Source organism: Solenopsis invicta, chromosome 3 (genome assembly GCF_016802725.1).
Source record: "Solenopsis invicta isolate M01_SB chromosome 3, UNIL_Sinv_3.0, whole genome shotgun sequence".
Lineage (NCBI taxonomy): Eukaryota > Metazoa > Arthropoda > Insecta > Hymenoptera > Formicidae > Solenopsis > Solenopsis invicta.
This window is the reverse complement of record NC_052666.1, coordinates 6,769,978-6,783,401: the sequence shown is the minus strand read 5'-3', so window position 1 is coordinate 6,783,401 and position 13,424 is coordinate 6,769,978. Positions and strand designations below refer to the sequence as shown.

Sequence of the window (13,424 nt, the reverse complement as noted above, 5' to 3'; positions counted from 1 at the left end):
TCATATTTAGAATGGCAGTCCTGACATCATGCATGAGATATTAAAGAGGAAGAAAGGATTGAAGAAAAAGTATTCAGAAGAGTTGAGAAAGTTTGCGTTAACTTTAAATTTTTATTCTTCAAAGGCCTATGAGTACGTCAGAAAAACTTTTAAAAATCTTTTACCCGAACGTTCCACTATCCGTAAGTGGTACAGTGTTATAAACGGGCGACCTGGCTTCACAGACGAGGTATTTCACGCTTTAAAATGTAAAGTTAAACAGAGCAAAGTGCCAATTATGTGTAATCTGGTAATTGATGAAATTGCAATTCGTGAATCAATAGATTATGATGGGAAAAGGTATTACGGACATGTTGATCTCGGAATAAATGGAGAGATTGATTGTGATGATCCTCCACGAGCGAGGAACGCATTGGTATTTATGCTTGTAGCGATAAATGGTCACTGGAAAGTGCCCGTTGGGTATTTTTTAATAAAATCGCTAAACAGTCAAGAGAGGTCCAGTTTGCTACTAAAATGTTTAGAATTAATACATGAATCGAGCATTGTTGTGCGATCGTTAACGTTTGACGGAGCCAGCGTCAATATTAGTATGTGCGTTTCTTTAGGTGCAAATTTTGAAATTGGCAAAAATTTTAAGCCTTATTTCATTGATCCGGTAACGCAGAATAAGATTTATTGTTTTTTTGACCCCTGCCATATGTTGAAATTAGTAAGAAACACTTTAGGAGACAAATTAATTTTAATATTTAATGGGGAAAAAATCTTGTGGGAAGATATTGTTCTTCTTCAAAAATTGCAGGAAGAAGAAGGTTTACGAGCTGCTACTAAAATAACAAAGAAGCATATCACTTATAAAACAAACAAAATGAACGTAAAGCTCGCAGCTCAGACGTTAAGTGAAAGCGTTAGTTGTGCTTTACAATTTGTTGAAAAATGTCGTCCAAATTATTTGCAATCCCCAAAAGTGACTGCACAATTTTGTAAAACATTTAATGATGCATTCGATTTATTAAATGTTAGATCTAAGTTTTCAAAACTTAAAAAGCATAGCGTACCACTTACAGACGACAATTTCAACAAATTAAAAGATTACGCTGATACATTGGAAAACTATATTTTGCAATTAAAAGATAATAACAACAAATCCATCTTACTTGGAAATCGGAAAATTGGATTTCTCGGCTTTATTGTATGTTTAAGAAACATGTTTGACTTATTTAAAGAATTGAAACATGTCGGTCTCCAATATTTGTTAACATTCAAAATTAATCAAGACCATTTAGAAACATTTTTTAGCGCACTTCGAAGCAGAGGCGGATTTAATGATAATCCAAGTGCAAGGCAATTTGAGGCTGGCTATAAAAGATTATTAATCAGACATGAAATTTCTGCTGCCGAGAAAGGAAATTGTTTAATTAATGACATACAAATATTATACGTAACGTCAACAAAAAATAATGCTATCACTAATAACGATCTGCCGCTTTATGATGAGGAAGAAGAAGCTTCAATTGACTTCTTTGATCATGATTATTTATCTACATTATGGTCATTGAGTCCTTTTGTAGAGGATGTTGTAGCACATATTAGTGGATTTGTTATCAAAAAAATGTTAAAAAATAAAAGTATGTGTAACGTGTGCACTACATTTTTATTATCAGAGAACATCGTTTCGAAATTAACTGAGCTTAAAAATAGAGGAAATTTGATTTCTCCATCAAACGATGTTATATATATTTCACGATCTGCGGAACGCATTATTCGTGAACACAGTCATTTATTATTTAAGAAAGCGAATATTAAACAACTGTTGATAGCTAGAGTGTTCCGTTTTGTTCATGAGAAAGTGTTTGTACACCAATCTATGACGGACCATATCATGGAACAAAATATTTTCGACAACCACAAGGTTGTATTAATAAAACAAATAATTAGTATATATGTACAATTGCGACTTTTTTTTTAAGGTAAATCCGCTACCAATGCAGAAAGAGAAGAATATGTTCGACATAAATTCCATAAAATAGTTCATTTTAAACATCAATAGAAAACATTATATCATATCCTATATCACATTTTATTATTATATATTTTATAATAATTATATATTTTATAATTGTTATTATTTTAATAGTTTTGTACTTTAAGTTTGTACTTTTAAGTTTAAAATGTTCTTTATTCAATATAAAATATTGTTTTTTATTCATCTCTATAGTTTCACTATATAATATATATGTATTTGTCAACAAAATGTTGATCTAAAATATATATATATATATATGTATATTTCAAATATTTTCATAAATGTGTGTTATTGTATCCAAATAGGATCGTTACGCAAATTTTTTTTTTCTTTGAAACTTTTTTTTTATACTAAATTAGGGGTGGTAAATATGAATATGACATTAAAAACAAAATTTTATACTTTGGTAATTAATTATAATTTATTAAAAACGCTGGAAAATACGAATTTAAACCACGTGACTTAAACAAGTTCTGATTGGACGGCTGCATCGTGACGTCAAATGCTGGTAGACGATCGAGCCGAACGGTATGAGACTGACTGTGAACGTACCAAAATATCATCTTGTGTACGCAAGTTTTTGGAATTCTTGGCACAAAATAAGTGATTTGCAGTGATTTGCAGTAATCGTGAATTATGGCACAGCCAGGTTTCGTTAAAGCTCAGTCGGATAATTTACCATGTGTGGATGTAGTAATGATTTCAAATTTCTTTGCTAACAACCCAACACTCAATATAGCTGAATCTCGAGGAGTTAAAATGCATAGGTATATGAATCTTTAAGTATTTGTTATATGAACATTCATCAATTATAACTATGTTTAGATTAATAATAGGAATTCGAACTGACAAAAATATAGGTTAATAAGATTATGTAAAGCATAACGGTTAGTGCTAATAATTTTTACAATCTCCAGCTTATTCGATTTATATTTAGATTAATGTATAATGAAAAATCTATAGATTATTTTGTTAGAACAATGAATTCTAACCTTACTTTTTATTGCACCTGTCAAATAGCTCTGACATATTGTGCTCAATAATTTTTTAAACGTTTAAATATTATATGTATTATTTTATTTGTTAGAGCAAGTCAGGAAAGGTATGGTGACGAAGCAATTGGATATGTGGAGATATGTCGTCAAAAAAGAATGTGTACCATTCGTGCTAAAATATGCCCTGAACACAAAGTTCGTAACAAGGCATACGCAGTTGAATTAATAATTGATGAAAGACAAAATGAAATTAAAAGTGCACAATGCTTTGATTGTGCAGCTTCTTCAGGTGAGATTTACTTTTACTCAAAATTTGTCTAAAAATATTATATTAAAACTATATAAAACATAGTACTTGTTTGTTGCTCTAACATCATCGTAAAAGATTTTAGCTAGGCTGTGTAAAGAATGTAGATTTTATTACTGCATTAATTTATTATAATAACTGCTTTTTGCTAGAAACAAGTTATGATAATATAACATATTTTTATGAATATTATAAATAAGAGATATTTTTTTGAATAGTATAAATAATGATCTAGCCAACGACAAATATTAACTAAAATAGAAGTGAAACATTTGGCATTTCTATAATTTGAATAAAATAAAGAAATTTGTTATTAATTATTTTCGTGTTAATTATAACTATATATAAATAATTATTTTATATTATAACTAAATAAATAACGTTAAATAAATTTTAATATTTTTTATTTGAAATTATTGACAGTTTTTCAGGCGATGAAGAAGTGAACCAATCATTTTAAATTTTACTCATGTTATTATACAAGTTGCTCCAAATATATGGTAATTTTAGGTGGTTGCAAGCACGCCATAGCATTTTTAATGTGGGCACATCGAAGAAGCGAAGAACCTGCTCCAACATCTATAGCATGTTATTGGAAGCGTCCCACAATGTCGTCAATAGGAACATCATTAAAATGTGTAACTGCGAAGGTGTTGAGTAGAAGCAAATATGAAGAATCTACAGTATTAAATACAAATTTTTTGGAAGATTTCATCGAAATAGCTAAAGCAAGAAAACTCGACAGTCAAATTACGCGTCATTTCATACATAATTACGACAATTCTTTAAAATCATTATCATTACATTTTCTTCTTTTAAAATATTGTAGCTGTAGTGATCGAGATAAAAGAAATGTTACTGACTTTTTACTTTTTGCAAAGCAACACATGAGCTTAAATTTGTGCATTGAAGCTGCGAAAGCTACAAAAGAACAAAGTTCCTGTTCGCTATGGTATGAACTACGCTATGGAAGAATTACAGCTTCGACCATATATGAAGCTACAAACTGTAAAACTACAAACGGTTCGTACGTTGAAAGAGTTATAGGTGCAGTAAAATTAATAGAGACTGAAGCGATGAGACGAGGAAGAAATCTTGAACGAGAAGTTTTACACGTAGTCGAGAAAAAGTTGGGGACGGAATTTTACCCAACTGGTTTAATATTGTTGCCTGATTACCCTATATTTGGAGCATCTCCTGATTCTTATACGAAAGATTACATCGTCGAGGTTAAATGCCCGTTAACCGAAAAATCTGAAGACAGATATATATGTAAGAATGGATCAATAGCAAAGAAGTTTTATTCCCAAATGCAAATTCAAATGATGTTTGCCAATCGAACTAAAGGTTTATTTTGCGTGGCGAAATTTGATTTTGAGACATCCAAAGAAGTGAAACTTGTATGGGTGGATTATGATTCCGATTACACTAAAAATATAATATCCAATTCATCAAAATTCTGGGAAAAAAATATTTTTCCATTACTTTTAGAATCTGTACAAAAATAGAAAAGAAAACATGTAATCAAATATAAAAGAATGTATTGAAAAATATCATTTCGAGCAAGATATATGCTAGTTGGGAATAAAATAATTAAAATATTGCGTTACAAAACTCATTTTAATATTTTCTTCTTACTGATTTATAATTGGTTGTTGTAAATTAATAAGTGCTGCTGCAATAATAATAATATTATCAGTTTTACTAATGGCTTCATGATGAATGCAGGAATGAGGTTGAAGAAAATTAAATTCTCTCAATCTTCTTATTACTCGTTCAATATGTATTCGTAAACTTGCAATCCTTTTAGTTTGCATCACTTCTGCTTTTGATAGTTTAACAGAACTCGCAACGCTGGGAGGTCTAATCAATACACATTCCTTTTGTGTTATTAAATGCTCGATATGTTTAAATCCACGGTCTGCCATAATTCCGCATCCCGGAGGTATTACATCTAAGTAGCCACAATTTTCCACGATAAACGCGTCTGTTGTTCTTCCTCCATAACCGCAAGAAATATAATTGATCATTCCATCTGGCGTAGAAGATATTAGATATTTTAAAGTATTGCATTTTTTGTAATCTGACCACGTTAGAGCTTGATGTACTGCATTAGAAGGTTTTTGAATTTCTATTTCTAGACAATCAATTATAGACTGTACATTACTATATCTTGCTCGAAATGGTATAGGAAGTAAAAACTGTATAGTATCCTTTTTTGGCCAAAAAATAAGAGACCTTAAACAATTTGCTATTAATGGAACAGACTTATTAAAAATTCTATTTGCATGACTAGCAGACATGCCAAATTCATCGCCTAAACGAGAAAACGTATCATTCATTTTAATTTTAGTTAATGTTAAATATATGTCTGTATAAATTAAACCTGTCTTGTTGTGCAAAAGATCTATGACATATAAAAACTGCTCTGGAATACCTATATACATTTTAGGTTTTTTTTTATAATGGAAAGCTTCAACTCTCTCGTAATATTGTCTGATTCTGTTTTGTGCGTTTTTAATTCTTCACTCGTGTATTCTTTCGAAGGAAAATATTCATCGGTACTCTTCAAAGTATCCTCACTTATCGATGTAATATTATCGATAGTATCATCAGTAATATTACTGCTGGATTTATCAATACCACTTTTTTCTGCATTTATATTTTGTTTAATAGGAGAACAGGCCATGTCTTTACTTATAGGTTTGCAAAGAATAGCTTTACTTCTGAAACGTGGCTTTGCTTGTATACCAACATCTTTAAATCGTATTTCGAAATTATCCCTCTCATCAATATCCATACTTTCTTGTATTAAAGCATCATCAGTAGCATCCATCACTGTTTGTATAGAACATCCTGCATCTATTTCATTAGCCATTGTTTTCTCTGATACTTCCTTTTCCATATCCTGCAAAGTTTGTATTCTTTTCCGTTTTGCAGCTCCCGGTTTCATATCAGCTTTATCACTTGTATTCTGTCTATCCTGACAATCAAAAATATGTGGAACCGTGTCTTTTTTCAATTGAATTCGTCCTCCCATTATTTTAAATCTACAATAATTGTCTATGTCTTCCTGTAACTAATATGTAATAAATATGTAAAAAATACAAAAAAGTATTTTTATATTGAATTAAAATTTATTTATATTTATTGATTTAATAAAGTAAGAATACATTTAAGTAAATATTTAAAGGCATTCTTATTTAATTTAATATAACACAAAAAATTAAATGTAATGTTCAACTAATTGAATATACAAAATATGTTCTTTATAAATATAATTTTGATTATGTATATTATTATTATGTATATTCTATATAAATCATGAATATATCATAATTACGTTAAAATGATCTTCACAGCAGAACAAACAACTTGTTGGTGGATTCGTCACATCATCACGTCTAGCCATTCTCATCCATGTTTTTCGACGTTTTATATCACGTGGCACTGTTAAAAATATTTTATTCGGTGTTTTGATACTTGTATTAGTACACTTAGGTACAAAACACCACTTATACGACTCTTTTTTTGAATTGGTAGCAATATTTTCCATATTCGGCCAACTAAATGTATCCTTCGTGTGTGCTGTACGGTCGTAGCCTGCGTGCGTACCAGCATATGACGTCACGTAGCAAGCGCGCGAAGAAGGTACCGTTTCAAACGGTCTTAATTTTCATTTTATTATAACTCAGTCAATTATTAATATTTTTGAAAAAAATTTGTTTTCTACAATTTGTTACGGAAAAGTCTTTTAGATAATAAAATATAATTTTTTTACGCAACGACCCTATTCAGAGGCATAACTATCTGACAAAATACATGTATAATTTGTAATGCTAATTTTATTAATTATAGAAACATACTTCGAGGAATATTTATGTTACAGAGTAAAACAAACATTACAAGTATTATAATACACATTTGAGAGAGAGAGAGAGAGAGAGAGAGAGAGAGAGAGAGAGAGAGAGAGAGAGAGAGAGAGAGAGATAAAGAGAGAGAGAGAGTAATATTTCCTACACATTTTTATGATAAAAATTAAAATCTTTTTCTTATACTTTCAGAGATAATATTTAAAGCGCTTATATACATATATATACGGGTTATGAGCTATGCGCGCGTCAACGATTTAGCGCGTGCGCATAGCGAACCAAAGTCATGTTGTATAGTATGTGTCGGACACAGTTTTAACTATAGAAAATATACGCTATTCCCCTTCCATGTTTATAAGTTCTATGGCGGCAGCACGCGCGCCGCCCGTGGCGTTCGGCAACGTTCCCGCTCCGGGCCAGCAGACTGAACGCGCGGATTGATCCGCCCAACCGTGCGTTCGGATATATAAGCCGGCAGTGGGAACGCCGAGTCAGATCTTCCCGGTCCGCCGAACCCGACAGGTCGAGAATCCTCGACCGCAGCTCCGACTCCCAAGAGGACGAGAATACTCGCCTCCTCCATACTCCCCTCGACGAGAATCCTCGTCGTCCCGGCTAGCTGAGGATCCTCGGCTAATCCTGCAATACCGAATATCGCTCCGCAGCCAATCACGGCGAGCATCTTCGGCGTGCTCCGTAGCCGAGTATCCTCGGCGAATCACCGTCCGCGACGAGCATCCTCGTCGAGTCCGCAGGCTAGGTATCCCTGGTCAATCACCTCCATCCTCTCCTTCAGGGAAGATTCTCTCGTAACTTAAAGTCTCGTCAGGGCATCCGCGCTTGGACGAGATCTTCGCCTCACTTTGCACGAGGCGGCTCGGGCGAGGCGCGGAATCGCCGCCGTCGCTCCGATCCCGCGGCTCCCCGATCACCCCGGACACCGTGTCCGTTTAAACCCACGCGATTACTTAAGTAAGATCATTGTAGTTTTACGATTCCATCAGTATTATCGCGGCTCTAGTAATCCAGTTCTTATTATGTTTCTTTTGTAAGTTAGAATTATTTTTTTGTCACTTTACCGTTTCATCCGCATTCTCGCGATTATTATAATTCTTGTAATTCACTTTCGGCTCTAGCCTAACGTTCTCGTTATTCCTCGCGTCACCGTGCGTCTATCGCTACCAACGCTCGCAATTCCGACCGCTCAGCGGCGATTGGTCATACGCGACCACCGCGAGCCAATCGTGTCCCCGCTTAGGCTGGGTCCACTTGTCACGAGGCGTTAGACTCAATACGCTATGCAACTACATGTAAATACCCCATCTAAATAAAGATTTAGTATTTTTGTCAACTAAATACCGAGTGCGATTATTCTACCGAACCCGACCAATCCGGCGAGCTTATCCGCAACCGTATCCTGACTCCCATCGCACCGCACGAAAACCACCAGCGTTACAGCATCATACATCCTGCCGAAGATGGATGAATCGCCGGTGGATAAATCACTGGTGGCTGAATTGGCAGTGGATGATACGGAAGATGAATCGGCAATGAATACGGTGAATGGTATGTTGATACGTGAATCGATGGAGTGACTGGAGAGGATGGTGCGTATGTTGCAGCCGTGGCGTACGGAACAGAATAGGTCGACTTTTGGCCTTGTTTTCGCCTTTCCCTTTGTAATATCTGACGAACCAGCAACAAAATATAATTTTTATTATATGATTAGCAGAATTCTAATTAGCATTATTAAAAAGAATATAATGAAAAACATATAATTAAATGATTGAATAAATAATGACGACTAAATTATTAAAGTAAATAATTAATATAAATATCAAAGAAATTGGATAAATAAATTTTATACTTACAAAAGAAAATAATTAGCAGAAAGATTATTTAGTAATTTATGATATAAGGTAATTATATCATAAATTATTTATAAATTAAAAGTAGTATACAAAAATATTAATTAAAATAAAGTTAAATATTTAAATTTAAAATTATTAAATTTAATCAAATACAAAAAATAGTTTGTAACGATAGCATCGTTACGCAGGTAAATTATATTTCTTTCTCGCTCGCACGCCCGATTACAACATATCGTTCCGTCTCTTTCACTCGCACGTCCGACCACGTGACGTCAGTACTCTCCGTCTCGCTCACTCGCGCGCGCGGCCACGTAACGTCGGTTCCGTTCTTCATTTCGCTCGCTCTCGCGCCCGTTCGCGTGACGTCACGCGTAGCATCGCGCGAGCACGTGCGCGTAGGTGCGTGCCAAAAAGTGGGGTAAACACGTGGTTCCGACTGCGTGGGCGGCCAGAGGGTATAAATACGAAACTACACCAGGAAGGAGCAACCAGTCGGTTCCAAATCACCGGTATCGACACTCCGGGAGTACTCGGAACTCCTTGGCTAGGTGTTCTCGGTTTCCATATACCGGGTGTACTCGGTTTCCTGAAAACCCCTGACACCGGGTGGTCTCGGTTATCCGCACTCCTGTGCCGGGCGTTCTCGGCTTCCTGACATAGGCCGTTCACGGTCCCCCTGATACCAGGTGTACTCGGTTATTCCGTACCGCACTCCTGCGCCGGGTGTTCTCGGCTTCTTGCAACCAGCCGTTCTCGGCTTCCTGTGCCGGGCATTCTCGGCTTCTGATACCGGGCGTACTCAGTTACCCGTTTCTTTACCTGTTACCTATCCTGTAATTTTGACTCTTAATTTTCGTTTTATTTTCAGAGCAAATTTAAAATTCCACTCGGTCGGTGACGACGCGTTTACCCGGAGTTCCAACTTCCTCGCCAAATTTTCCTTGGATATCCTCCGTCCCGAGCGTTCCGTCCAAACAAGCGCCCTCCTAGCCAAGCGAGCGTATCTTGACCCCTTCCTCAGGCGAGCGTTAGTTATAAAGTTGCGTTAGTCTTAAGTCCGCGTTTCTTGTAATATTTTCCGAGCGTTAATTTGTAAGATATGCGTTTTGTATTTAAACTTAAGATTTTAATTGACACCCCAAGAGTTATAATTTAGTTTTAAGTTTTCTCCGCGTGTAATTAACGTTCCGGGGAACACGAGTTCCGAAGGTGTCAACTTCCTCCCTTTATAATAAAGTTTTTATTTTGTATCACGGAGTGTGGGAAAATACTTTTTTAAAATAAATATTTTTGTTAATTTCTTCTCAAATCGGAGTTCCTTCTTTTCTCGACCCTGGCACCGGCGAGCTAATCCGCGACCGCAAAAATAGTCGTATCGTTACATGGCGCCCGAACAGGGATCTGATCTGTCGAGCTCCGATTTGTTATAAATGTCTCCTACACGAAGTGATATATATTATTATAATAAAACCCAGTTAATTAAACAGTTAGACAGGCTCGGCTTAGAAAGTACCGGCACGTACACAGTACTTCGACAGCGGCTCCTGAGATATTTTCTGAAAAATCCAAAACAGTTAAAAACTCTAAACATGGACAACGACGATCAACAAGAGGGAGGTCCTCCTCAACTTGTTATCAAGTACCGGCCGATGAAAACAACGACTGCTTGGATTCGGCAAAGGTGATGAACCAGATACGAAAATAAGGCTGCCATTTCGATGGCAAAGCCGTTATATCCTTCTTGGATCGACTAGACGAATTACGACATGGCTATGGATACACGGGCGATCAAATGTTGATGGGACGACTTAAAATGCTGAGAGGTGATTCTTTGCTGTGGTATCGGAACTGTAGAAGTTCCTAGACTACCTGGGACGATTTCTGTGACGATTTTAAAAGACAATTTTTACCTCGCCGGTACCGCACACAATTAGTGCGAGAAATTCAAGGCCGTATGCAACGGGCAGATGAGCCCTTTCATAAATATGCCACGGCTATGCTCACGAATATGCGCCGAGCGGGAAAATTTTCTCCGGAGGAACAACTTGACCGGCAATACAAAAATATGAATCCGGATTATAAACTTTATATTCGCTTAGACAATCTCACTAATCTTAGCGATCTCAGTGATAAAGCAACCGAAAACGAAGCTATTGAAAAACAACGGCGAGAATTACGCACAGAAAAGAAAACGACCTCCGGAAGTACCGTTGCAACAGCATACAATAGAAAAGAATGCTGTTGGCGCTGTAAACAGCGAGGACACACGCGCTTTGATTGCAAGCGACCTCCGAAGAAGTTTTGCTTGAGATGTGGCAAAGACGGAGTATTTACGAAAGATTGCCACCCCACGTCGGGAAACACCGACCGGACCGGAGGAGACGCCGCCACCGACCGGTCTTCACAAAAATCCCGATAAGTTACCAACCGCGGCCGCACGTACCTGTAGAAATTCAAAATAAAATAGTAAGTGCTCTAATCGACTCCGGATCCGAGCTATCTTTTATTAATAATAAAAGATAGCTCGGATCCGCTCAATACGCACAATCGCTTGGCTTCGATACAGAACACCAGGCCAGCACCGTACGAATGGCAGACGATACGGCCATTGAAATCCCTGGGATCGTGAATCTACCAGTTCAAATCGAAGGCAGAAAATACGTACACAATTTTCTTATCATGCCTTCTTTTAAGAGTGCGATGCTAATTGGCGTGGATTTATGGGCCAAGCTTGGATCAATGCTAAGGCTGCCGCCTCAAGCCTACTTAAGAGACTAGCATCTACAACGAAAGTAACGGCAGAAAGGCAGAGCACTCAAACTCCGGAAGAAGAGCAAGGATTAAAAGAATTTCTAGAGTATGAGTTGCGAAAATTTGAGGAAGTTCAGGGTCCGACCAATCGAACACAGCATCGCATGCGGTTGAAAACTCACCAGCCGATTAAGCAAAGGTATAGACCACGAAACCCAGCAATGCAAGCCGTAATCAACCAGGAAGTAAAAAGAAATGATTAATGATGGCATCATCGAACCGTCCCGCAGTGCCTGGAGTTCACCCATTGTGGTTGTAAAGAAAAAAGACGGAACTCATAGCTTTTGCATCAATTTTAGAAAGGTAAACAAGGTTACAGAAAAGGAGGCCTATCTGCTTCCTCATGTAACCGCTACTCTTAATAAATTACGAGGTGCCTGCTACCTGTCTACGCTCGATCTTGTGAGCGGATATGGGCAAGTTCCGCTACATCCAGAGAGTCGACCTGTTACGACATTCACGGTGTCTGGAAGAGAATTGATGCAGTTCCGCGTGATGCCTTTTGGCCTCCATTCGGCACCAGCCACATTTCAACGTCTCTTAGACGAGGTGTTAGGTCCAGAACTTGAACCACATGTGCTGGTGTACCTAGACGATATCATCATCTTTAGTCAGACCTTCGAAGAACATCTTCAACATCTTCGTGTGTGCTGGTGTACCTAGACGATATCATCATCTTTAGTCAGACCTTCGAAGAACATCTTCAACATCTTCGTGAAGTGTTTCGACGACTACGAGAGGCTAAGCTGCGAGTTAATCCCGCGAAATGCCATTTCTGCAGAGAGCAATTAAAATATTTGGGCCACATAATAAATCGCCAGGGCATCCGGACAGATCCTGTGAAAGCAAGCGCCGTGACGAACTGGTCTGCTCCGACCACGATACGCAAGGTACGCCAATTCCTGGGGATGGCTTCTTGGTATCGCCGATTCGTACCGAATTTTTCAAGTATCGCAACACCTATAACTAAGTTAACTGGAAAGAATGTCAAATGGACCTGGACCGAGGAACAAGAAAAAGCTTTCCAGCAACTAAAGGAGGCATTAGTAAGCGCACCAGTCCTAGCCTGTCCGGATTTCAGCAAGCGTTTTATCCTTCAGACCGACGCCAGTACGTACGGCCTCGGAGCTGTCTTGACTCAACATCAAGAAGGCGGCGAACGAGTAATAGCTTACGCCAGTCGCACTTTAAATGGTGCAGAGAAAAATTATAGCGCCACGGAATTGGAGTGCCTAGCAGTCGTCTGGGGCATAAAAAAGATGCGAGGCTATTTAGAAGGCTACGCCTTTACCGTAATAACTGACCATCAATCATTACGATGGCTACAGAAACTGGAGGAACCGACCGGACGCTTAGGACGCTGGTTCTTTGAGTTACAGCAATACGATTTTGACATTCAATATCGCAAAAGCAGTCTTAATCAAGTAGCCGACGCTCTTTCCAGGCAACCAGAAGTTTGCAATACGCAAACAACTCCGAAATGCAGTTGGTACCGCCGGGTATTAACTGGAGTTAAAAATAAACCAGCGGATTACCCGGACT

The 13,424-nt window shown here is 37.3% G+C and overlaps 2 protein-coding genes across 2 annotated transcripts; one reads left to right on the top strand and one right to left on the bottom strand.

The window, feature by feature from the left end:
• Positions 1–2,347: 2,347 nt before the first annotated feature.
• Positions 2,348–5,713, top strand: LOC120357116. The gene is made up of 4 exons (XM_039446849.1): positions 2,348–2,554; positions 2,641–2,793; positions 3,114–3,310; positions 3,839–5,713. Exons 2-4 carry the CDS (start codon positions 2,663–2,665, stop codon positions 4,834–4,836), a joined length of 1,326 nt encoding a protein of 441 aa, XP_039302783.1. The 5' UTR covers positions 2,348–2,554; positions 2,641–2,662; the 3' UTR covers positions 4,837–5,713.
• LOC120357117 lies at positions 5,676–7,108 on the bottom strand. The gene is made up of 2 exons (XM_039446850.1): positions 6,672–7,108; positions 5,676–6,407 (listed from the first exon to the last, which is right to left on the bottom strand). The coding sequence occupies exons 1-2, from the start codon at positions 6,882–6,884 to the stop codon at positions 5,766–5,768; spliced, it is 855 nt and encodes a 284-aa protein (XP_039302784.1). The 5' UTR covers positions 6,885–7,108; the 3' UTR covers positions 5,676–5,765.
• Between the last annotated feature and the right edge of the window lie 6,316 nt (positions 7,109–13,424).